At 39.9% G+C, this 27,553-nt stretch overlaps 2 protein-coding genes across 2 annotated transcripts; one reads left to right on the top strand and one right to left on the bottom strand.

The window, feature by feature from the left end:
- Nucleotides 1–466: 466 nt before the first annotated feature.
- Nucleotides 467–19,273, top strand: LOC141438472 (uncharacterized). The gene is made up of 13 exons (XM_074102370.1): nucleotides 467–615; nucleotides 1,044–1,340; nucleotides 2,088–2,158; nucleotides 2,272–2,377; nucleotides 3,015–3,187; nucleotides 3,842–4,062; nucleotides 6,914–7,109; nucleotides 10,659–10,836; nucleotides 13,902–14,050; nucleotides 14,466–14,624; nucleotides 15,102–15,193; nucleotides 15,632–15,746; nucleotides 16,560–19,273. Exons 2-13 carry the CDS (start codon nucleotides 1,070–1,072, stop codon nucleotides 16,638–16,640), a joined length of 1,812 nt encoding a protein of 603 aa, XP_073958471.1. The 5' UTR covers nucleotides 467–615; nucleotides 1,044–1,069; the 3' UTR covers nucleotides 16,641–19,273.
- Nucleotides 19,274–19,359: 86 nt separating this feature from the next.
- LOC141438477 (protein rolling stone-like) lies at nucleotides 19,360–26,708 on the bottom strand. The gene is made up of 4 exons (XM_074102376.1): nucleotides 26,326–26,708; nucleotides 22,359–22,472; nucleotides 21,756–21,951; nucleotides 19,360–20,052 (listed from the first exon to the last, which is right to left on the bottom strand). The coding sequence occupies exons 1-4, from the start codon at nucleotides 26,621–26,623 to the stop codon at nucleotides 19,854–19,856; spliced, it is 807 nt and encodes a 268-aa protein (XP_073958477.1). The 5' UTR covers nucleotides 26,624–26,708; the 3' UTR covers nucleotides 19,360–19,853.
- Between the last annotated feature and the right edge of the window lie 845 nt (nucleotides 26,709–27,553).

Raw genomic sequence — 27,553 nt, 5'->3', positions numbered from 1 at the left:
AGATGCGAAAAGTTGATATGCGCACTGAATAATAGTTCAACCGTTACAAAAGCGAAATGTTGTTCGACCAAATGTGCAAAATGTGTAGTGATTAATAGGCTAAACGAATTTCTGTAAATAGTTGTTCGGCTTACTGACTCATATGCGAAGTAAATAGTCTGCTAAAGGTTGAGTTACGAAACGTTAGTCTGCGAAACAATAATCTGCCTAAAAATAGTCGGCGAATCATTGGGTAACCCCCTACATATCCCATTAAGACTAGCAATACAAAAAAAAAGATATAATCAACTACAGATATTTAAAAATTAAAGCTCTATTCGCTTATTCTCTAGCTTTAGCTATTTAAAAAATATTCAAATCAATTTCAATGAATTCGGAAATCTTCTAATTCAAGTTGTTTTTTTGAACGTATCCTAACCTTTCAGACCACCACCAGTGGCCGCTTGTGTCTCAAACAGACAAAGTCCTGAGTTCGCTAACTCCTGGTGGAATTAATTTTAGCGACTTTCTAGCGACTTTTGATTTTGAGTTTAGAGACTCGGGTTTCTAGGAGTTGGTAACACTGGGTGGTGGTTTGCGTGAATGCTTCCTAAATTTTGACAATCGTTATCGTTGGTATTTATTTATCAATACAAATTATTAGAATAATTTAGTTTTACCGAGATCATTCGTATCTATTTTTTTTTGTATAATGTTGCTAATGGTTTAAATTATACCTAAGTCGACTGTGTCGAACTTATTTTATATCATGGGATGAATGTATGCCGTGAAAGTGCAGTGTTTTAGGTTAGTTAAGTGATAGTATTTTACGATTACAAATAATGAATACCAGTACAGACTTAGACCTGAGCACAAATGCCCTCTTTTGATCATTGTAATGTTTTTAATTTACACCTTGATTTCCAAGTATCTGAGTTATAAACTAAATAAATTCATATATCTCTGCTTATTTACTTGCGCTTTTCAATAAACAACAAAAGACACCTAATGAATTTACAGTTAGGCTTTTTACACAATAAACAAATTATGTTTGATCATTTCAGATGGTGTAATAAAAAAAACATTAAGAATGTTTGCTTCCTGTGATCACACTCCATCAAAGAAAACCTTTCAAAAGCCAAACATTCTGAGGCGAAAGCCAAAAGTGCCCTCTGTGAGAGCTGGCACTTTTAAGCCTTTGGCAGCGCAACCACCTAACACGAGTCTAGAAAAAAATAAGACTGACAAAAATATTGCTATAAGAAGGCCGCCTCAGAGGCTAAAGCTAGATATCAATGTGGAACAGAATGTGGCTTCGACTTTTAACAATATATCATTTGTAGAGGAGAGTAATCTTACTGGTAAGTTTGTAGAAAAGTTTTATTATTATCTCTGGCATGAATGTCTGCAAAGAATTTGTGTAAAGCTATCTTGTGGACCTGTGCAATTTTTCAGGACTATAAGTAGAAATTTTCAGTAATCCAGGTTAACTGTGTGCTTTTTCTTAAAATCCCTTCAACAATGTACCTTAAACAACTTACAAATATGCACACAGCAAACTTACAAAACTTTTACATTTGTAATGTAATAGGACTATGAGGGCTGGTTGAGAAGTCCTTTTAAAAAACTATTTCTGAAACCTTTTTTTTTTAAATGGCATTAGCATTTAATGTGGAATTGTTGGAAAAATGGGTAAAATTGCCCCATAAGAGTCCTCTTTCATTAGGACAATGCTCCAGTGCACACTTCAATTATTGCAATGGCTAGAATCTACACGTTGGGCTTTGAGCTGGTGCCACATGCTCTGTATTCACCAGACCTAAGTCCATGTTTTTTTTTTACCTCGATAAATCATATTTTTTGGAGGGGGATAAAAAAAATTGAAACTCGCTGGAATAATGGTTTGGCCCATAAAAAAGACTATGTTGAAAAATAAATTTCATTTGTACATTTTTTTTTTTACTTTTTAAAGCGACTTCTTAAACAGCCCTCGTACTCGTACATACTACATACCTCATTGCAACAAAATTCATTTGTTTCTGTATTATATTGTAGTTGCCATTTCTTTTACTGGCTACTTAATTTCTTATTTATTTTTATCATTACAGAATTAGAACAGAACACTGGTCAAAATCCAGTTAATGTGGAAGCATTTTTAAATGGAAGCCAGCAATCTGAGGTATATTTGAATTAATATTTATTGTAAGCTGTATGAAATTGTACATAAAATAAATAGTACAGAAGTGCGTAACTTCATAATCTCTTTTTTTTAAACTTTGATTCTGATTGCAGTTCAAAATACAAAATGAATCTACAAACACAAAAACAGCTAGTCATTCTGAACAGAAATGGCACATTGATTTTATAGATGAATCAAATAAAATGATAATTGAACCATGTAAGTGAATATTTTTTTATAAAAATATTAATTGGCTATACTGATCTTACATTCATAGACATTATAAGATTTTTTTAAAAATTACGAAGGTAGGTATATGTATTGTATGTGCTGGACGGGATTCAAACTCTCATCGCCTCGCTATGTCAAGTGTGCTTCCAATGGCATTATGGGGCTCCCAGCCAATCAAAGTTAAGATGGCTCCTCCCCATCTCCTATGTTCCAAATTGGCTGCAAAGACATAAGAAATAATTTACCACTTCAATTGTTTAACATTTTTTTTTGTTTTAACTTACAATTTCACTAAACAAATATTCTTTTGATATAAACAAAAATAAAATCAGATAATATTTTTAATGATAGATAGATAAAAACGTTTATTTAGTACTGCAAACACACACAATCAAGATTAGATACAAGGATACAAAACATCAGTCCAGACTTAAAAGTAAACATTTCATATTGCTTGTGTGTGCTGCAGTGCAAAAGGGCCATGGCTCAGTGGTCAACATTGCTCGGCTAATGAAAAGTTGCTTACGTTTTGCTGCAACCAGTTATTGATACAATTTGAAATTTATTAATTATAAACAAAAGCATTAAAATATCTTTTGTTTATATTTCTAAATGTTCACTGTAGTTCAAAGTACGCATTTATCGCCGGAAGAGAAAGTTAATTCAGTAGCCAAAGAACTGAGCTCAGTGGAAACTTCAACGTCTTGTCAACAAGAAACTGAAAATAGAGTTCCGGCAGTGGTCAGTCATGAGGAGGTCCCTATTGAACAGTACGTAGCAAGAGCTGCGAAATTTAAGGTAAATACACTATAGTCTACATACACCACTAGCCAACATTTACACCCTGTTTCACCATCCATTGATTATATTTTACGGATAAATTTGATGCCCACTAGCCAACATACACCCTCTGTTTCACCATCCATTGATTATATTTTACGGATAAATGTGTTGCTGTCTCTCTTTGCTTTGTTCGAATTGACGGAGACAGCATCACATTTAGCCATCAAATAGGTACTTTGAGTATTTATCTAGAACGGAGAGGGTATCGCTCACCGGTTGCTAATCATTTTTTCTGTCAAAACTCGTGGGGAGGGGTGGGGCGATGCACTCCCACATATGCAATTTTACAACTAATGAAAATGGTTGTACACACGCACACAAACCGAATTCATAAACACAACAGTAACTTGAAAGCACACGGTAAAATAACTTCTTGTCCGGACATGACATTTGTACATCACTCATAGACAAAAAAGAAAAAACAGTTAGAGCTGGGGCCATATCGATAAGAATGTCGAAGATTCAATCAGTCATACATTCAGTCATTCATAAAATCCTATAAATTTTAAATAGAAAATGCGATTGCTATATTGATTGATTGGTTTTAACAGTGGTTTAAGTTAAGATTTACGGCAGCTTATTGAATTTAAGTAATGAATGACATTACAGTGTGATGCACCAGACTGCGACAAGAAATTTCTATCAGAACAAAAATTAAAAAGGCACAAAAGTATTCACAATAAAGCTCCCAGGCACACTACAGTGGAATGTCCTGTAAAAAAAACTGATGAAGATGGTGTGGAAAAATCGTGTGGACGGATATTTCATGTGAGAGAGGAACTTGCAAAGCATTTGAATGAGGACCATACATTGGATGATGCACCACATAGGTATGATATCTTATAAATTTATTTGCAGGTGGTAGGACCTTGTTGTGCAAGGTCCGCCCGGATTGCTACCGCCATCTTGCTCGCTAATCCTGCCGTGAAGCAGCAGTGCTTGCAATGTTGTGTTTCAGTGTGGAGAGTAAGACAGCCGGTGAAATTACTGGCACTTGAGGTATCCCATCTTAGGCCTCTAGGTTGGCAACGCATCTGCAATCCCCCTGGTGTTGCAGGTGTCTATGGGCGGTGGTGATCTCTTACCATCAGGAGACCCACTTGCTCGTTTGGGTGACCTGTCGTTTCGCCGAGTTTCAATACGCAGGTTTTCGTTTCGCAGAAAACTATTGGCAGATTTTTCTTTTGGCTGAGCAACGTTTGGTATAATTTCGTTACGCCTATTATTTTTTTCGCCGAGTAGTCGGCAGGAAGAATAGCGATAAGCAGAATTACGTTTAGTAGATTGTTTGTTTCATAATTGGTTCAGTAAACCGAACAACTGTTCGTCGAGACACAATAAGCAGAGTTATCATATGGCATTCATATTGTTAAGTAGATTTAATGTTCAGTCGATTTTTGTCTCGTAATCTGCGTAGATAAAATCGGCCAAACGACAGGTAGGATTTTACTGAGTTGACCATATAAATATACTAGCTTTTATCAAAATGAAGTTAGGTGCGACGACGAGCGTCAGCGGGGAGCAGTGTTAGGTAGAATTGCGACCAACAATGCACGAGCCGAGCGAGCGAAGCGAGCGTGCCGCGGCAGCGGCCGGCGAAGTGCCAGAACCGAAATGCTCGCATCGCGACATTGTTTGTTTAGAGTTCAATTACAAAATAAATACAAATGATGGTCAAAAATACGTTTATTACTTGCGTTATATGTTTAAAACTTGTAAGGGTACATAAGAAAATCATAAAGAAATCGCGGTCAGCACGGCGTGTAAAAATGCCAATAACGCCATAGTGTAATCCACACATATTCGCGGTATTGAATGCCATTCCCCATGCGAACTGACTGAATAATAGTTCAACCGTTACAAAAGTGAAATGTTGTTCGACCAAATGTGCAAAATATGTAGTGATTAATAGGCTAAACGAATTTCTGTAAATAGTTGTTCGGCTTACTGACTCATATGCGAAGTAAATATTCTGCTAAAGGTTGAGTTACGAAACGCTAGTCTGCGAAACAATACACCTGCGTACAAATTCATCGGCGTACCGTTATTCGGCGAAACGTTGTCTGCCAATCAATAATCTGCCTAAAAATAGTCGGCGAATCATTAGGTAACCGCTCGTTTGCCATCCAGTCGAATAAAATAATAATAATAATAATCTATTGAGCAATGTTAATTCTCACTTCAACTTTTAAGTTCGAGCCTGTTACAACATTACAGTTATGTTATCTCCACTATTTGAAGAGAACAGTACCTAGGTTGTTTAAAAGATAGTCAAATCAAATCATAATAATGATTAAATTTAAACAGACATTTATGATAAAGTAATGTTTCCTTAATTTTGTGGCCTAATATTTGCTTTTTAAAAATATAATGTAGGTACAGTCGAGTTCATAAACTTGTGAGCATAAATTTGATAAAAATATTTGAACACGCTTCTACGCCGTTGACAATACAGACGTGTTCAGATATTTTCGTTCAAATTTCTGCTCATAAGTTTATGTACTTGACTGTACTACTCGACTGTACTAGGCGTTTTCAGAAAAAGTTATTGAAACGACTTTTTTTTGATTTGGATCAGAATTTCGTTTTCCTACTCAGAATCAGGAGCACTTTCGATTGTAATAGGAGAAAAAAAGTGTCCCAAGATTTTTTATTTCATTATACCGTTTTCATACACGTTTCTGTGGCGGTAGTGTAATGGATAATACAAAATTATATGAAAAACCTGGGACACTATTTTTATCCTATTACAATTGAAAGTGCTCCTGATTCTGAGTAGGATAACGAAATTTCATCCAAATTTAAAAAAAAGTCGTTTCAACAACTTTTTCTGAAAACGCCCTGTAGCGTTTTGATTGTTATTACAAGCGTTTTTGTTACTTGCTTAGTTCTTAAGTAACACCTTTTCTGACAATATTTACTTGATTTTATGTGTTTAATTATTATCCCAAAATCGTAATCTAAACGTTGTCTCAAATCTAAACCAAATCATGTCAGTCTGAGGGAGAAAATTTGTCTTTTTTTTTTGTAATGGATTAATGAACCCTAGTGTTGCCTATTGATTAATGAAGCGCTAGTGTTGCCTACCCTGCTGCGGGAGGGTGGCGTGCTGCCGCAGGCGCAAACTACCAGCTGCCTACCCTGGAATTGACAAACTGCACGCCAATACGTAATGAACCGATTATAAAAAGTAGTCGGGAAATGAATAAATTCAACGGTGGCTAGCTTTGCTCTTTGTGATTTGGTCATTGCCCAGAGGCCTTATTGTCTAACACACTTCGAATCAGAATTGTTTTCACCATCTACCACACGGAAGTTTCTTCGTTTTCTATCACACGGTTTTAAGGCGAGGGTAGAAACAGATGGTGAATGCGATCGCGAACGTCAGCGCGTTAGACAAGACGGCCTCTGGTCTCGCAGTAAGTTTTTGACCATTTGGGTCAATCTATTTTTTAGTGTTGTTATTCTGTCTCGTAACTCAGGAGACACCAGTGATAGACTTGCTTACAAAAATGTTATCAATAATTTATAAGTAAGTAACTGAGGGAGTTGCCATAAAATTGTCACAACTCCTAACTTTTGGTGGATTTGTACACCATGAAATCATACTATTAATAAGTGACCCGGTAGACGTTACCATGGCAACCAGCTACACTAAAAAGTTGAGTGACCGATGTGCAGATGCGAGGAGTGCGGGCGCCGGTTCTTCTGGGTGTCGGGGCTGCGGGCACACGGGCGCGCGCACTGGTCGCGGCTGGCGCGCGCGCCGCTGGCCTGCGGCTGGCCGGGCTGCGGCCGCGCCTTCCGCCAGCCCTGCCGCCTGCGCGAGCACGCGCGCGCGCACACCGGCGACAAGCCTTACCCCTGCCGGTACCCGGTTAGTGCCCCATGCCAAATTCTAAGAACCTAAAGTCACCAAACTCGGCCGTCTAGACAGAGCAACGATGCGGTGCGGTGCGGGGGAGAGCGGCGTGGCCCCGCGGGCGCCCCGTCCACTCCGGCGTACAGTGCGCGATGGTACTGGCTGCGGCGGGTGTCTTAATTTGTCGTGAATAAAATTTAATAATTGTTCCGACATAGAAGTGGCCAGTTAATTAGAAATGCGTTGTACATGTGAAGTATACGGCTGTATGTTAGAATGAGAATCAGCTATATTATATTATTAAAATCATCAAACAATGAATGCCGCAAATATTTGTCGGTTCAGCATCTTTAAAAAATAAATAAACTGGAGATTTAACTTGCGTTTTTAACCCCCGACGCAAAAAGAGGTGTGGTAATTTGACCGCTATGTGTGTCTGTATGTCTGTGTGTGTGTGTGTGTGTGTGCGTGTGTGTGTGTGTGTGTGTGTGTGTGTGTGTGTGTGTGTGTGTGTGTGTGGTGGACCGATTTGTATGCATTTTTTAAAATTGAGAGCAGGTTTTCTAGCGATGGTTTTTAGACATGTTTTATCAAAATCGGTTCAGCCGTTTTTGAGATATATTGAACTTTGAAGTGACAAAGTCGGGGGTTTTCCAACTTTTTGTTGGTTAGGTTAGGTTAGGTTATATTCACTCACTTCAACTAGTCGCGAAGGTTAAGTATAAATCGCAAAGGTAATATTTTATTATAACTGACTAGATTTACTAGGCATTAATGAATGCAGGTACACAATATACCCACATTAATTTATACACCACCACAATTTATCACCTTATTAGTCTGAGGAACGTACTTGCATAATATTACTTTTTTGTGACAACCCTATTACATTTCCAGTGTCTAGCCGATTGTCGGCATTTCGCGCTCAGACAAAGAACTTTATCCACCGTACATTTTCTTACACTGTGCCCATGCCTGACAATGTGCCAGTGCCAGTCCACAATACGGGTGACACTATTTATCGGCCCGGATAGTACGGACATGGAAATACCAACCCTGTTTTTCGTGTACACGCCCTCGCTAGCCCTCTAACTCGCTAGATCCTTTTACCTAAGCTAGAAAGAAAGCAATAAGCTTCGAGACACGACCCACAGAGGGCATGATTATAAATAATTTTAATTCTACGTATTGTAGAGCGCGCTGCTTGTCTTTATTGCTTATTGCATTAATTGACAAAAACTTTTTATTAAGAAAGTCCTCTCTGAAAGTCCGAATGCATTCTTTGTTCTACAACCTAAATTCGTCCGTCATAAGAAACGTCAAACTAGTCAAAGCAATCTTGCAACGTCGCGTTCAATGTAGCAAGTGAAATTAATCCCTCTGCCGTTTCTGATAAGCAGGGCTACTACGAAACTCGAAACTCGAAGTTCGTGTCGTGCGGTCCCTCTGACACTTATACTATTCAATACGAGAGCGAGAGGGACGGTACGATACGAACTTCGAGTTTCGAGTCTATTTGTGAAACCTAGATACTAAAATGACAGTCTGAAATGTCAAATTTAAAAATAATGTGGCCAGCATAAAAAGAACAGTGCTGCTCTATGATTTCGGTTTCCGATATAATTGTAAATAATCGGTAAAACGTATATTTTATGATAACAAAAATAACAGTAAAGCATTCAATATTCTACTTTCTATTATGAAAATATAAATGCACTTTTACGATAAAGTGATTAAATCTAAGCACAGGTAAAAATACAGTTTTCATCACTTAGTGCCAATCATAACACAGAGGGGCTACTACAAAACTGAAAAAAACGAAGTTCGTATCGCACCGTCCCTTTCACTCGCGTATTAAATGAGATAAGCATCAGCGGGATGGCAGCAGGGCTACTACGAAACTCAAAACTCGACATAGGTTACTTTTTATCCGGGATAATGCAAAATTCCCTCGGGATAGAAATAAAAAAATCAACTTCGAGGCTTATTAAAGAAAACACTAATAGAAAGCTACAGACTCTGATTAACAATAAAAAAAAAAAATGGGGTTAAAATAGTAATTTCTGTACCACGGGAACTTTACACTTTTTCGGGACAAAAATTATCTATTTCCATCAGAAACAATACAGTTTTCTATAAGTGAAAAATGTTTTTGCTCGGTCCCTCGGGAATTTCGCATTTTGCCGAGGAAAATTAGCCTTTGTCACTTAGGCTTAGTATAAAGCTTTTTACTGCTGAAAGAATTTTTCGAATTGGCCCCGAAGTTATATTTACTTACTTCTATCCCGCCTGAGCCAATTACTATAGTCATATTCGAATTCATATTCGTTTATTCACTGTCTGGAACGTCTATTAGTGTTTTTTTAAACAGACTTATTTCTATCCCGCGGGAACTTTATACTTTCTCCATTAAACAAAACAATATTTGTATTACTTATGTTGTCTACGCGCACTAAGTTACGGGTAAAAGGCAAAACTGACTCACTGGGGAGAATCTTGAAATTTGGTACAGGGGTTCCTTTCATGATGTAAGTGAGCACTACGAAAGGATTTTTAGAAATTCATCCCTTGAGGGGGTGAAATAGGGGGGTGAAGTTTATATGGAATTTTCTAATTCTGGACTTAGAAGTATGAAAATAGGTATAGAAGTTCTCGATTACAATTAAAATTATCTGTTTAGGTGAAATGGATAAAATTACACCCTAAAGGGGTAAAATAAAGGTAAATTTTGTGTGGAAATTTTCTCATTTCTGGACTTAGCAGTATGAAAATTGGTATACAGGGCCCTGATTACAAATAATGATTACAAATAAAAATGATCTGCGTAGGCAACGATAAAGCAAGAAGTAGCTTTCTGCTTATTAGGGGGGAGTTTTTATGAGACTTCCTTATTTCTAGACTTAAAAATATGACTGGTCACAATTGAAAATGATCCGTATGGTGTTGGCGACTTTAATGGGGGAGGGGTTTTTTTTTACAAAATGTTCATCTAAAATGTAGAAATTAGATTGATATTTAAAATGATATGTGAAATAAATTTGCTAATTAGTATGCAGTACCTAACTTAAAGATTTTTAAAGGTTGTGCATACTAAAATCAATAAGGGAGCGTAATTTTTGTGTGATTGATTATCCGTTCTTATTTATCTTTTACTTAATCTACAAAACCGTGCAATCAAGAATATACTTCGGGTTCTAGAGTAAGATTCGGTTCTCGTGGGAAGCACATGAACCAAAAAAACATATGCCCTGATAACTAAAGTACACGCGGTCGAAGTCGCGGGCAAAAGCTAGTTAAAAATATTTTTATTACATTTTATGTTGTTTGATGATAACGGGATAATTATCGAATATTTTTCAACGAAAATGATAATATTGGCAATTTGCAAGTCATGTACAGTCAAGTGCAAAGATATCGACACGGTCAAAGTTACAAAAATACATGTTCTTAATGTTTAGTGCATAAAGTTATGTGTACACACTACATATTTTTGTAACTTTGGCTGTGTCTTTGCACTTGAATGTAACGCACGTAACACTAACTAATAAACGTGATTGTGTCCAGAACTGTGGCTGGTCGTTCCGCACGGCGAGCAAGCTGGTGCGTCACGCGCGGCGGCACACGGGCGAGCGGCGGCACGCATGCGCGTGCGGGCGCGCCTTCCTGCGCCGGGAGCACCTGCGCGAGCACCAGGCGCGCCACGCGCCGCAGCCGCGCCCGCGCCACCACTGCGCGCACGACGGTACACACTAACTGAACAGAGATGCTCTTGGCTCAGTCACACGGCGAGCGGCGCGCCTTCCTGCGCCGGGAGCACCTGCGCGAGCACCAGGCGCGCCACGCGCCGCAGCCGCGCCCGCGCCACCACTGCGCGCACGACGGTACACACTAACTGAACAGAGATGCTCTTGGCTCAGTCACACGGCGAGCGGCGCGCCTTCCTGCGCCGGAGCACCTGCGCGAGCACCAGGCGCGCCACGCGCCGCAGCCGCGCCCGCGCCACCACTGCGCGCACGACGGTACACACTAACTGAACAGAGATGCTCTGGCTCAGTCACACGGCGAGCGGCGCGCCTTCCTGCGCCGGGAGCACCTGCGCGAGCACCAGGCGCGCCACGCGCCGCAGCCGCGCCCGCGCCACCACTGCGCGCACGACGGTACACACTAACTGAACAGAGATGCTCTTGGCTCAGTCACACGGCGAGCGGCGCGCCTTCCTGCGCCGGGAGCACCTGCGCGAGCACCAGGCGCGCCACGCGCCGCAGCCGCGCCCGCGCCACCACTGCGCGCACGACGGTACACACTAACTGAACAGAGATGCTCTTGGCTCAGTCACACGGCGAGCGGCGCGCCTTCCTGCGCCGGGAGCACCTGCGCGAGCACCAGGCGCGCCACGCGCCGCAGCCGGCCGCCCGCCACCACTGCGCGCACGACGGTACACACTAACTGAACAGAGATGCTCTTGGCTCAGTCACACGGCGAGCGGCGCGCCTTCCTGCGCCGGGAGCACCTGCGCGAGCACCAGGCGCGCCACGCGCCGCAGCCGCGCCCGCGCCACCACTGCGCGCACGACGGTACACACTAACTGAACAGAGATGCTCTTGGCTCAGTCACACGGCGAGCGGCGCGCCTTCCTGCGCCGGAGCACCTGCGCGAGCACCAGGCGCGCCACGCGCCGCAGCGCGCCCGCGCCACCACTGCGCGCACGACGGTACACACTAACTGAACAGAGATGCTCTTGGCTCAGTCACACGGCGAGCGGCGCGCCTTCCTGCGCCGGGAGCACCTGCGCGAGCACCAGGCGCGCCACGCGCCGCAGCCGCGCCCGCGCCACCACTGCGCGCACGACGGTACACACTAACTGAACAGAGATGCTCTTGGCTCAGTCACACGGCGAGCGGCGCGCCTTCCTGCGCCGGGAGCACCTGCGCGAGCACCAGGCGCGCCACGCGCCGCAGCCGCGCCCGCGCCACCACTGCGCGCACGACGGTACACACTAACTGAACAGAGATGCTCTTGGCTCAGTCACACGGCGAGCGGCGCGCCTTCCTGCGCCGGGAGCACCTGCGCGAGCACCAGGCGCGCCACGCGCCGCAGCCGCGCCCGCGCCACCACTGCGCGCACGACGGTACACACTAACTGAACAGAGATGCTCTTGGCTCAGTCACACGGCGAGCGGCGCGCCTTCCTGCGCCGGGAGCACCTGCGCGAGCACCAGGCGCGCCACGCGCCGCAGCCGCGCCCGCGCCACCACTGCGCTCACGACGGTACACACTAACTGAACAGAGATGCTCTTGGCTCAATCGACTTTATCCTGTTTACGTTGTCCAAGAGACAACGGTGACAGTTTTTGTGACCAAACTCCTTCGAAACGGCTAGACCGATTAATTTTTTTGTTTATATTCGGTAGGTTTAAGAATAGGATGTAAACTATTTTTCATACTTCTACACGGACGAAGTCGCGGGCAACAGCTAGTAACTTCTAATATATGCTAGGTACTAATTGTGCTTAGGAGATGTCCATAAAATACTGGGCTGGTAATTGGGTCAAATTCTTTTCCTTGGCGCTGTTTATGACCTCTCTGTCACGAAATTATTTATGTCTTGTAACGAACAAATAAAAAAATATATTATGGTGCCTTTGTTTGACTTTTTAGGTTTAACTAAATAATATTTATCTAGAGAAAAATTAAAACTGCCACCATGTCCCATACAAAAATCACCTTTTTCATCACAAAAACAAGACAACGAAAAGAATTTTAACCCAACTACGACATAAATTTACGCTCGTTGAATTTACAGGAAACTCATGGTTTTAAAGAGTTGTTCAGGGGACGTATCCATAGCTTATAGGTCAAGAAAAAGTTGGATCGACCCACCTGCTTTTTTAAGGTGGCCACATAGGTACACTTGGAATTCCGTTGAGAATAATACCGACGGATCACATTACGTAGAAATGTAGTTTTAGAATGAAATGCGTGAACTAAGTAAAAGATTCGGACGAATTGAAAACTTTCGCCGCTTTTTGAATTCGGTACCTAGTTTACTTAAGTTTTGAATTTACAAAAAAAAACCTTTTTGACCTTAGAGCAACGTGGGCTTCCTACCGGAAGGGAGCGCCTTAGCGGTAGATTACCTTTAAAATAGTTCTGGCGTTTGTTGCGGGGGGGAAATGTGCACACAAGTGCAGAAGTGCAGTTCCGCACACTTGCGTGCAAAAACAAAACTGTCAACTGACTGTAATGACGACGTTAACACATAAATAATCCAACAATACACTAATAATTCGTGTACAGATGACTCAAAACTCACATATTGACAGTAACATCACTAAGTTGTTCATCGACGAAAAGTCGGATTTATCGCTTGACCGATCCGAAATTTGTACGGATTAGCGGACTCTATGTTGGTAAACGAATCCGACAATAATGTACGACTTTGTTGTTTAAATGTAATTAAATAGCAATAATACGATAACAATTTACTTACATGTGAAATGTAACACCATCTTTTTGCAAGCTCGATGTCCTAGATCTCTTTTTACAGCAGAAAACTGAACAATTCGGCATTTTTAGCACTGCAGCGTTCACTCGCGCGACTCTTTTCGGTCTAGTTTGAAATCCGAGCGCGCCTTGTTTTATAAAATTCGTATGCCCAGTTGGGCCTGTACTTTGACTGAGGGACGCGGCGAATGGCTACTCCCTTCCGTAGGAAGCTCGCGTCGCTCTAAGTTTTTGACTGATAAACATCAATCCCTTCCGAAAATGATATCGTAATAATGACTGATCATCTATATTTCTGCTTCAGGATGCACGCAATCGTTCAACAATATGAGTTCGCTGTACATCCACATGAAGAAAGTTCACAAGAAAGAGGAGGAAAAAGTTGCACCAAAAGCTGAAGTGACAGAAGTTTCCACCATCGCTTTGACTGATTTAGAGAATAATATGTTCATGGTTAGTATTAAGGACCCATAGTTCAGCGTGTGTTTGTATTGCAAGTTGTTCAAATTTGATTATTTGCCCCATGCAACTTCCACTGAATTAAAGATTTCGTTCATTTACTATCAAAAGTTTGCCTTAGGTAGTCCGATTCCGTGTTGTGACTGTACATACGCCTACTGACCCTTTCATAATTGTTGGCTCATGTAGATTAAGTACAATAATTAATTATTTAGGAATAAGATCGCCTTTGTACTCTTTTTGTTTTGTTGTTTTTTTTGTATTATTTTTGGTTTTGTTCAGGGCTTGATCAAGAGAAATCGAGGACATTTGGAGGCCCCCGGGACTGGAGGCCCGGGCGAGCCATCCCTTCCGCCCCACTTTTAGTCTGCCACTGGTTAGGGTCAATAAAATGTTGTATGAAACGCAGGTAAGTTTCCTGCCGGAATCTGGCGAGCCGGCAGCGGAGTCTCCAGCGGCGCCGGCGTCGCCCGAGCGGGAGTGGCACGCGGCGCGCACGCACTGCACGTGGCCGCTGGCGCCGCGCGCGCCCGCCTATGACGATGCTTTCGTGCTGGAGGACGCACATGTGAGTCCCGCGCTGTCACTGTAGAGAATATTTCATAAGGACACTATTTAGCTGCCCAGATAATACCGACCCGATTCTTCGTTCGTGTACACGACACGCGCATACAAACTCTTGTCAAACTGACATGAGTTTCTATGGGCGTAGTAATAGTAACACCTTATTTCATAGCACTAGTACAGAATCAGCGCCATCTGTTACAGATCGATTTATAAGAGCTAGCACGAATGAATTGAGTAAGTGAATGATAATGTCCCAAGTGTGCATCCCCAAAAAGATTAAATACAGGTTGAATCATTATAGCGCGTGCAAGGAAGTCGTCGTTAGTTAGTCGCTTGCCGCTGGGCGCCCTCCCTGGTAATCTGCTGGCTAGAAACTAGAAGCGGTCTTATACTTCAGATAGGAATAGTCAATAAATTTGTGCTGAAAAAAAAAACGATTGTCTATGGTTCGTATTTGTACAAACAATAAAACTTGCAGGTGGAACAGTCTGAGAGTTCTGAGAGCAACATTTACACTGTCCGGAGCGACCTGTTCCTGCATGGAAACCTGTTGCACAATGAGGATAGCCAGTGAGTGTATTTTTAAGACAGACATCTTTGGTTTATCAACTGATGTAGATACTGTGTAGGGCTGAACAGCCTTTTCTAACCGGGCTCTAATGAGATGCGACTGTTATTGTCACGAACCACTTTTAATAATTAATTGCAAATTTACGATTTGCTATTCTTATGTATATGCTTTCGTAAGTTCAATATTTCAAGTCGTATTTCACCCAGTGACCGGAGTGCATTGAAATTTGGTACGGATATGTAAGGCGGTTATCACAATGTCGCCGCATCCTGCTGCGATGTATTTCAGCGTTATAACCGTAGTTTGGGTGGCAAATTAAGTATAGTCAACTAAAAGAGCAGCACAAAAAAATATGTTAAAAATGTTATTATTTTAACAAAAACTTATTGTCAGTTTATTTCTAAGGTTTATTTCATTGATTGTTTTTGTTGCGTCAGGCAGATGGGATCTGCGGGCGCGTTGGCGGGGGCGGCGGGGGGCGCGCCGCCCGCGTCTCCGCCGCACGCCGACCTGCCGCTGCTTGACACGCATTCTACCATCGATCTCATGCAGGTACCGTTATATCCACACATTCCATGTTTTTATGAATTGCTAGCCATACAGTGCCAGGTGCAGTGGTAGTTTATTTACTTAAATTGGGTTAAAGTTTTTCTCTGTTTTTGTGACTAACAAACTATGGATCAATGGGTCTCAAACTACGAATAAAATAACAAGTCAGGAATCAGGAACTGCGTTAGAAAAATGGCCTTGCGTGTTCTAGTAGGCGGGGCTTAAAACCGTGTTCTGCGCGTCATCTGACATTGCATCACGCGCGCAAATCCCTGCTTTGTTTCTGAATTGTAACCAATCAACAAGCACGTCTATTTGCAAAAACCTCGAAAATTATTCGTATTTGAATCATAAGTTATTTTGGTGTATAGTATGGCCACATTTTGTGTGGAATTTGTTCTGAGTTACGCTTCCTGAGTTATTATTTATTCGTAGGTTTGAAATAAAATATTTTTTTATTCCATTTCTTCTGTTCCTATATCAAAAATAGGTTCAAAGGTAAATTGATATGATATTAGAAATTGGCTTCTAGGTGAATAAGCCAATAGTGTTTAATTTCAGACAATGTGTGTAAATCGACTACATAGATTCGGTACCACGTTTTAATAAATCATTTGAATATATGAGAAATATCACTTCAATAAATCTTTCATAAGTATGAAACATAATTAATATTATAATAGCAGCCGGGACCTGAAAATAGGTTAAAAAGAGGGACAAACCAAGGGCATGTGGTATTGAAGTGAGTTATCGAAATTCAATAAACAATACTTCTCGCGTCAAGAGGTTATTTCAGTTTGGTTATCTTATCAACAGGAGGAGTTGATGTATACGGACGCGGCGGTTGACGAGTCATCTTTCCAGGTCCTTTTGCTGAGTGGCGATGAACTTGGCTAATGAAAAGGGAGCTTTGTATACATATTTGTATATATTACGTTTAACACATTCACTGCCACCTGACTTCCACAGGTGCCACCGACGCACATGTGCGTTCAAAATATATGAATAATTTTGACAGCGGCACTGGGCGAAGTTCCGAAAACGCATATGTGCGTCGGTGACAGTTAATGCGTTAACGCTTGTATAGTGTTTCTGCAATACATTACATGTATACAAAATGTATAGATTATGTATGACCACCAGCAGAAGCAATATTTAGTGGCGTATTTCAGAAGTTTGTATTCGTCTTTTGAACTAAATTTAAGCAATTTATGTCACTAGAAGTGATAGTGAGTTTCCTTTCTTATTGTAAATCTTTGTCATTTATAAAAGACGCGTATAGCCAAAAATATTATATTTATCGTTTGAGTGACTTTAGCAATGCTAGGGTGAGATGTTTTGTCATTAGTAATTCTAGCTTATTGTTAGCAGGGTTTTAATGAGTTGAACACTTTACATAGTTTTAATTGTAGTTTAGTTATCTAAGGCTATCGAGTATTTTGACGACCGAACTTGTAACGTTCTAATCTTTAGAGTAACTTTTAAGTGTTCATTGTTACTTGGACAAAATATTTGGAAGAGAATACCTAGCAAAATTTATATGAACATGGTACAAAATGTTGCATATACAATGATATTTTGGGTGCAATACTTGAACATTATTATACGTCAATATTTAACCAGTCAATTTAAAAAATTAGGAAATTAAGTCGTTTATACATATATTATTTATATATTAACACTAGCTGATGCCAGCGGATACGCCCCCTTTGCAAAACTTGATCCAGTGGAGGTTTTGCAAAATCCGTCCTTATTGTCTACATCATAAGGGATTGCAAAATCTCAGCTTTCTAGTTGAAGGTTTGGGCAAGGCGTTTTGCACTTATGTGCTTGATGTTGATACTTTTTAATCAGATCATGTTTTTGACAAATATTACGTTAGAATAATAAGCAGCAGACGAGACTGATGCTGTGTATGTGCCCCTGAGCTTAAGATTTTGCTGTTCATCGCTTTCAGTAATCGATACGAATGTGTTAGCTTGAACTGGGATACACAGATGACAAGGGAAGTCTCACAGTCCTTTAAATATTGAACAGATTAAATCTGGCTGATATATAGTCAATAAATGTATTAATTTTATAGCTATACGTTTTAATACGTATTCTTATGTTGAACTTGAGCAGAACAAATATTATTCAAAGGAGAGAATATTATTAATAAGAATGAAATGATCTCTAGAAATGCCTTTTAAGTTTAGGTTTGTATGAATATGCCATTGAAGAATAATTGTTATTTGTGATACGACTCAGACGTGCCTGCAATGTAAGGTTAATGAAGAGAACGTTATTAAAGGAATACTACTTCACCTTTTGACAACTTTACAAAAAGATTGCGGTGTTCACAATTACGAGATAAAGTATGTTCAAAAGTGATAATAGTTAAGGCATGTTACATCGCCGCTAGAATAGTTTTTGTTGCGTAAAGGTTTGATTATTGCGAGAGTTTTTATCGAGATATTTCGGATATTTTGATAGAAGACTATTAGTAGATGTCACTGTTACTTCAAACTTGATTTTTCCTATATGGCATGGCTTCGTCGCAAACTCGTAAATTATGAATGCGTTTGACCCGGTGGTTCAAAATAATAGTTTAAATAATAAGTTTTCTGGCTGGTGCCAACATCAATTGAGTGTGCAAGAAGATGATAAAGAAGTGTCATCTAGTGAGTTTTGACTGTCAAATATTCCTTAATATGGTCGTGACAGCAGACTGTTTTTAGTTGATGTAGCTGTCTCCTCATCTAGTTCCTATCTTACGAAACAACTGCTTGCATACATACAAGAAGCAGAGTAAAAGTATAGGCAGCGTCATATCTAAGGGTGCAAAAAAGGTGCTCAGTATATCGTAACTTGTCTCTATTATCAAGGGTGTTAGGGCGTGTTCCGCCGATATTATTTGAGCAGCTTGGTTGCTCCCTTATTTGAAGCTGGCCGTAGCGTTGGATTCGTATATTGCAATACTAAACGTTTATCGAGTCACTTGCGATGCGTGAATTTTCAATTTGAAGACAGTCTGGTCTACCATAACTTGGAAGTAGGCAGATATCCCGCAGGTGGAAGTAGGCAGGTAAGCCCGGTGAAATGTGGACTGTATTAGAGTAATATAGGTATAGTGATATTGCTATTAAGTTAGGTATAAAATGTAGCTTTAGTTACAATGTTGTAAATAAGATAATATATTTTTGGATTTATTGAAAAACAATAAGTAAGAACGCTTATTTTTTGAGACTGTTGTCCAAATTATAATCATGCATTTTTTATGTTAAAATTATACTAACTTTTGGCGTAGATGATATCGTATTTCAAAATTGTTTTTATTAGTTTATTTCGGTTGTTGCTGTTTTGTTTTGTTTGTAATACTTGAGTACTAATAAGTGAAAGTCGATAACGTCCGCACTGTACATACAAACTAAGTCACACTTAATTCATCACATATCAATTTTAGTTTGTTTTTTAATTGTACTTTATTTAGTTGCCTTGTGTTAAACATGAAGATTTTGCTATATATAAAAATAAATGTTTCCGATTTACGAACTATGTTTATTAACACTTAACTCCTAGTTAAAAAATAAATAATTATTCTAAAAAATAGTCCGGCAATCCCTCCTAGCCATCACTATGAGTAATTAACGGGTACAGAGCCCGTATTGTCTAACGTTTCTGACGCTCGCGATCGCAATCAAATGACAGTTTTTGTTGCGAAATCTGTCATTTGATTGCGATCGCGAGCGCCAAAAACGTTAGGCAATACGGCCTCTGGTCTATTGACCACACTCTAATACATTCTGAAGTGTGTGCTTATTACACTATCAATGTATCGTGATCCTGATGCAAATTGAATATTTTTTCTTTCATTAATTTTATGGTAAGTATAGAATGGTACAACACCTAAAAATGTTTCCTGACAAAGGACGTACCTAAAGCGGGGTTGCGCAAACCCGAGTTCTCTTTTAAACTATAGTCAACTGCTAATCCAGGGTTATATAGTGTCAAAATGAATGGAACTGTCAACTATAACCCACATTTAAGAGCAGACTATAATTATTTATTTTGCCTCCCTTGCCACTGTGAAGGCAGAATCACGATACGTATTGATAGTGTAATAAGCATTCACGCCTTGTCGTGCGTATGAGGTAATTCATGGGTTTGTCTTTGGAACAAAATGTCGGAGAGTTTGTTGCGGCCAAGCGCGAGCGCCCAGACTAGCGTGTGAACTACGAAGACGCCCAGTAAGGAGCCTCCTGAGACCGCGCCCGCCATACCTGGTTCGTTCCAGTTTAATACCGGGTAGATGAATGGCTCGCCAAATCTGGAATGGACATAATATTCATTTTAATACGATGAGTACTACTCAACTGAACATTTATACGCCTTGTTGTAGTTGGAGGAGGAAAGGCCTTGAGCTCAATCTAAATTAAACGTACCTACCTACTATCGTGCAGCTAATATGTAGTAAAGGGCCAGTGTATTTAAAGTTGTAGGTGTGAGAAATCAAGTGACTAAATATATTAAAATACGCATTCACATATACCAAAGAACAAGTTCCAAACAGCATCTTATACTTAGCTAACTATTTATTTAGTTCGCATTCAGACTCCTGTACTGCTGTACAGTCGAAGAAACTGAATCGCGGGTGGGACCTTTTCATAGTCAATTCGCTTGTTTACTCTTTGGCAGATGTATGGAATGTCAATATGACACCAGCAGCACAAAGGTTCCACCCTGGTACGCGAATCAGTTTCTTTGACTGTACATGATGTCGAAACGAATTATAACGTTCAGGTTTATCTGCTACTATCGACAGCGACTACGGACGGCTATAAAAAAAACTTACGAGTAATAAATATCCAACTACGCAAGTCATTTGCTGTTATCAAAGACAATGTCCAATTTTCCAATCGAGTTGTTAAATAAACAGGTTCTTGTAGTAAAAACCAACGCGAACAACATTAATTAAAATGAAATATACAATACAATACAATAACTCTTTATTGCACACCAACACATAGTAAGCAGTACAGACAGAAAACACATAAGCGCGTACACATATGTGCTATATATGTGTGCTATAATTATTATGTGTGTGTTGAATAAACTTTTTTCATTCATTCATTCATTCATTTCACATACCTACACATAATAGATTTTCTAAGTCAAGCAATAGGCGGCCTAATACTGTAATATTACATCCAAATAAGATTTACTAATGACTTATGCCCATACTAACTAAAACGTAGTGGTTATATTCTCTTTGATACTAACGACTGAGTTTAACCCGTGTAATGCGACGTTGAGCCAGATACAATCTACGTAGACCTATTCATGGGTGCCATTTGGGGCATAGTTGATCCCACTGAACGCGACATTATACCAACAGCTGCTGCGGGAGTGCGGGAGACGACCAGCTCGCCCACGCTGATGACTGAGTTGAACTCGTGTACTGCGACGTTGACCCAGATATAATAATAACCTACCCATTGGTGCCGTCTGTGGCATAGTAGATCCCACTGAACGCCACGTAGGTCCACCGCCGCTCCAGTAACGGTTGATACACGTGCAGCCAGCGCACCGGAGTGCGGTAGACGACCAGCTCGACGCTGATGACTGAGTTGAACCCGTGTACTGCGACGTTGACCCAGATATGATAATAACTACCCATTGGTGCTGTCTGTGGCATAGTAGATCCCACTGAACGCCACGTACACCGCCGCTACCAGTAACGGCTGATACACGTGCAGCCAGCGCACTGGAGTGCGGGAGACGACCAGCTCGATGCTGATGACTGAGTTGAACCCGTGTACTGCGACGTTGACCCAGATATAATAATAACTACCCATTGGTGCCGTCTGTGGCATAGTAGATCCCACTGAACGCCACGTACACCGCCGCTACCAGTAACGGTTGATACACGTGCAGCCAGCGCACTGGAGTGCGGGAGACGACCAGCTCGACGCTGATGACCGAGTTGAACCCGTGTACTGCGACGTTGACCCAGATATAATAATAACCTACCCATTGGTGCCGTCTGTGGCATAGTAGATCCCACTGAACGCCACGTACACCGCCGCTACCAGTAACGGTTGATACACGTGCAGCCAGCGCACTGGAGTGCGGGAGATGACCAGCTCGCCCACGCTGATGACTGAGTTGAACCCGTGTACTGCGACGTCCAACCAGAAGGCCGCTGTCGTGGCGTAAACCATCGTGTCTGCAAAAGATGAACGATGTAGCCTTTAAGTCCAAATTCATTATTAATTATATCTAATTTCAACACGTCAACGTAGCGTGTAGTAGAATGGAAAGCTGTGGTAGTTTAGTAGCAAACTACTAGCCATAGGTGAAGATGAGAGTCCCAAGTTCGAGTCCATGCTTTTTGGTAGGTGCATGAAAGCCTTATCATTCGTCTATAAATAATAATATTTATATTACAATAGCTTGTAGGTACCTCTGGTGGTTGCTGTCGATTGTCTTTAGCTCTTTCAGCCAGTAACATGATTAGAATTCAAAGTAGGTACCTAGGTACAGTCAGCAGTAGTGGATGAGTGGTTATGGAGCTCAAAATTATTCTCTTGACAAGGTAATAAGATACTGTAGACATTTCGTAGCAATACGTACTAGCATCGTAGAGTAGGGTCCAATACAGCACTGTGATCGCAATGGCGATGGTTTGTGTCACGTTGAATATTATCCAGAAAAGACCCACGTACCACGGTGTTTTCTCGTCGTCGGCTAAAAGAACAAGTTAAGTAAATGGGTAAATTTTGCAATAGTAATTTGAAACTGACTGATTTTATACCTACCTACATTCAATTAAATTCTGACTCCAACCACCCCCCCATTCATGATCCACAGTAGCAGTATTTATTTACTTAAGGTATATAAGGGAGGGGAGGGTAGCCTAAAGTAAGTGGCAGTGGTAGTGCTTATAGTCGGGCTGTTCTATAATTTTAGTATGTGTGTAGTATTAGTTCATAGGGCTAGATTTATATACTCCAAGGCATGTGACAGTGACTAATTCACACCTCTTATACATAATATAGGATGCCATCAAATTGAGCGCCAATATTTCAAAATTAGGTAGGTATGTTACTTTGCCTCAAGGCTATTAATTTTTAATATGCATTAAGAAAACTTCTTAGATGATTTTTTGAGCGGCAAAAAATTTGGCCCTCAAATGTATGCAGTAGTAACAGGTAATTTTGTATGTAGTGGGCCAAATTTTGTGCCGCTGAGTATATTAAATACCGTCACTACTTTAAAAAGCTCGTATCTCAAAATAGTATATTTTCTGAGTGAAGTTTATGAACATTTATTTCAAGGGGTGGCATTATTTCAAGTGGTTTTGTTAGTGCATTGATTGAAATCAAGCTCAAGCTACGAGATTTTTTCAAATCATTGACGATATATTAAAATTATATCCAAATATAATTCAAGATTATGTAGTAAAAGTATGTATTGTTTGTTATCAATTTCTTGTTTGGCGGGAAAATTGTATTGTAATTGATTTTGTGATAAGACATGACCAATGTGATAAGTAGGTAAATTAAGTTTAGTTCCGTAAGATAATCAAAGAGGTCTATTGTTTAAGTATCTCGGTAATAGGGTGTTTTCAGTTAGGAAGGTGTTGAAGTTTCTCCAAAAAGAGATGCGAAGTTTTTTTAATATCATATGCTTAAAATGTCTTCCAAGAGCCTATTATGCCTATACTATCAGCTCTGTAAATATTGTTACCTATTTTTTTAGTATCTCTTATTTGGATTATGACAGACCCTTAATCAAGCTTATTTGGGCTCTACAGAAAACCAGCGTTACTGCACATAATGTGCGGCAACACATGCTGAGTGGAGACCCTTTTTGGTATCCTGTCGTGTCACCAAGTAACATAGTTTTAGTGCTAGTTCTAGTCTTAGTTTTAGGTGGTACTTATGGAGCCAAAATAAACCTTTCTTTCTTTCTTTCTATTTCTCATTGGGATTAGGCCATGGACGTACTACCTAAACGGGACCGAGCACTTTGCAGCTCAAAAGCACGACCAACAAGATAGGTAGTACCAGTACCGACGCCCTTTGTCCCTTTCAATAGGGTGACCATACCTAAGATTTTTGCGAAACAAGTTCAATCTTTCTGCTTTGTTTATTATAATCATTGAAGTTTTTTATTAGCTATGGAAAATTGGAGGGATGGATTACGAAATAAATAATATACAAGTACTTAGTCCAAGGTTTCAATGTATTCATGTAAAATACTAAGTGCAGCGACTAAAGTTTTCTTTGGGATCTGCAACGGAAAGTCTTTTTTTCTGTGTAGTTAAGCAACGGGTTTATAAAATTGCTTATGCAAGGCAATTATGCCGTCTTTACAATATCAAAAAAATATGAAAAATCGTGCGCCAACTTACGAACAATAATTAACATAACTCAGCTACCGGTAATTATATTATCTTCTAAATTAATTACTCGGCAACTAATATTGTAAGTCAGCTACTAATAATAGTTTAATAATAATAGTACTACAGTAAGGACACATAACACAAAAATCATGGTCAACATAGACGTTAGATTTTAAATAATGGTATTTTATTGGCTGGCAAGATGAAAAAACGAGACAAATGGCATCGGTTGTAACTATCCCTCTCATCGTGGATTAGCCTCTATGCTAGGAGCTATGGAAAAAAATACTTTCTCTCCATGCAATATGGTTCATTTTCGTAACTACGAATTTTCAGAGTACCTACTCGGTCCCGTTTGGGTAGTACGTCCATGGATTAGGCACCCTTGACCTATTGATGTTTCATTGTTGAATATTTTTATCTTTATATCATTATGCATAATAAAAAAATAATAGTTCTAAATTACTGATTGACTCATCATCGCCCAGCTCAAACTCAAACACAACATTTATTGGCATAAAAAACACTATATCACAACAAAAACACAGTAAAAACATAAATAGAAGTAGAGGGAAAAAATTTGAGACGTTGCGCTGTAGTGTGATGCCAAAAGGACTCAGCTCAGCATGTGCTCTTACATTCAGGGGCTGTTTCAGCATCCATTGATTAGTGTTAACTGGCGGTTAGTTGTGGTGAAGCCGTTTCTATTTGTTTTGTTCGAATAGACGGAGACGGCATCACGTTTAACCGTCGGTTAACGCTAATCAATGGATGGTGCAACAGCCCCTTAGAAAGTTGAAATCCTGCATATATAGGTTAGGTACAAGAGATGAGGAGGGATTTTCAGAAATTCCTAGAAAATAGGATTTTCTTCCACATGAGCAAAGCTGCGGGCGCAAGCTAGTGGATTAAAATAAAAGGAATTAAATTTAATTAGGTGGTTCTTTGTTGTGAGTGAATCAATGTTGAAAATATATCATGTTAGCGTGCGTAGTGTTCAGGATACGATAATGTGCGTGTAGCCGTAATAATAGGCGATGCATTCGAATCATTGTCTTCAAGTGACTGTTCTTTGTTTCTCATGCCTTGATATACATCATTTGTTGTGATAAAGAAGTCTATTAAATGTTTTTGCCAACGTAATAAGTACCGGCATCAAACATTCCGAACTTTGCTAATCCTAGCTTAAATCCCCCAATCAAAGGATAAGATACTACAAGGATACTACTAAAGTAATGAGTGTAATGAATGTATCTATCTAATAACCACATTTTCACCACGTGTCTAACAAGGTTTTGCAAAGAAATAAATTAAATCAATGTGCCCTATTCATTCGCCTTTTGCTCCTCATTTTCGAAATGGCTATTTATTTAGGGGATCTCAAAAATGGCGCTAACAATGTCGATGAATTTGCTACGTGGGGATTTGTCGGGGGCAAATAACCGATTCTCCAGTTTTTTCGATTCTAGCATGGTCTTATTTCTGGGAAAACGCGTGCTTTCTAGGTTTGGCCCGTCGGCCACCCAGGTAGGTACTAACCAACTAGAGGCTCAGAAACTCGGCCTGCTTAGTTACGTTTACATTTTTTAATCAACAACAAACTTAAAAAAATGTGGATTTTGAATTAGACTCTATGTAGGTACGTATAAAACGGAATATCTTTACGGTCAATGCGCCTGTATATATTTTTTTAAGTTTTATTACTCTATCCTGATGCCAATGAAATTAGGTCATTTGGTCATTACATTTTGATATTAAGTACTACCATTCAATATTTCTATTTTTTGCATCTTTTTTCCGAGAGCAGAGAAGCATTTCATTAGGGGCTTTAGCCTTTTTTTTTAAGGGGTTAGCATTTTATTACTTAATTTAATTTCACTTTGTTTTTTTAGTTAGCTTCAAATGTTTCTGGTGATTTTTGATCTACATCTTATTGAAGGTCTGATTATAATAAGTAGGTACAATAATATAAAGTGCCGTTAGCAGAAAAGCTTGTTATACTTACAGTTAATTTTTTGAGTAAAAAGCTAAGTTTGTGATGTTTATTTAAGAGCTAATGTAAATCGCAATTTCAACAAAGAAGAAATAATCAGAAAAAAGGTACATATTCTACAACATTATAAAAACAAAGCACGTTAGAATAAATTTGTCTTGCTTAGTCCATTGTAGTAATTCTTTGTTTATTCTACTTACCGGGTCTCTTACACGCAATCATTGCCGATACGAAGAAGCCGCTCACCGCCATCGCAGTAACCATCACCAGACCCCAATTAGTAAGGTAGATCAGCCAGAGCGGGCTGAGTCCACTCTGGCCGCTGGTCAGCGACCACACCAGAAACCCCACTGATGCCGCCGCCAGCACTAGCCGGAAAAACAACAGCGGCAGCGGCGACCCCCGACGCTGCCATGCTGACGTGTAAAAATCGCTCAATCTTTCATGCGACAACACCCAAAAATCCGAACAGGATATCTTATGCATTCGCTTAAACATTTCTCACAGTACACTTGCTATTTAGCACTAGAAACTAGGATACTCAGATACCAATCGGTGTTATCGGTCTATTTGGCAACGATCTCACACGGAGAGTGAGGCTCTCGAGAGCGGTAGGGACCTGCTTATCGATGTAAGTATCATTATCGTTTTAATAATCCCAGTTTTATTGCTATAAGTAGATCATAAAAGTATCAAGGAAGACACGTAACGAATTTTCAAGTGGAAACGTCAAATAATAGATAAAGTAATTGATCGACCGCAGGGGTGATTTTTGGATACGAGATGTTAAATTTTATACGTTCTGCGTAATGAATAAAATTACAAATAAACAGTTATGAAAAATAAAATGTTTTCAGGTTAAACAAAAAATAAATCGATGACGTGGATGTACGAATGATGTCTACATTCGTATAATTTTGAACCTTCCCCGGAATTTTAGAAGCAGTTAATTAATAATAACTGTATAATGGTCTAACTTACTTCATTAGATATTTTTCTACTCGGAATAATGTAATTTTGATAACAAACAATATATCTAACTTCTTTATCGATAAATAATAATATTTGTTATTGTCTAGCATTTAGTTCGTTACGCCATCCATGTCGAGTTTTGTGTGAAACATTTGCCATTTGAGAAAATTATTATAAGCGTTTTTGCTAATTATATTTTTTCCTGGTTGTACTTGCAGGGTCATACAAACCATATAACTGTATCAAATTTTTGTAACGTCAATTGGCGTTGATAGATAATAATAAATACTATATAATTTGGATGAAAAGGGGTAAATCTAAAGACTCCATTATCTTTTTGTCGGTTCTTCTACGGATGTACTGATTTCTGTCTCTTTGTCTCTCAAGTGCTCTACACCGTGTTATTTTTGATATCCATTAGCTTTAAGGGGACAATTTACAGTTTAAATGAAGTTA

Source organism: Choristoneura fumiferana, chromosome 18 (assembly GCF_025370935.1).
Source record: "Choristoneura fumiferana chromosome 18, NRCan_CFum_1, whole genome shotgun sequence".
In the NCBI taxonomy this organism is placed as follows: domain Eukaryota; kingdom Metazoa; phylum Arthropoda; class Insecta; order Lepidoptera; family Tortricidae; genus Choristoneura; species Choristoneura fumiferana.
Note: the sequence above shows the minus strand (reverse complement) of the source record. Positions and strands in the feature narration are given on the sequence as shown.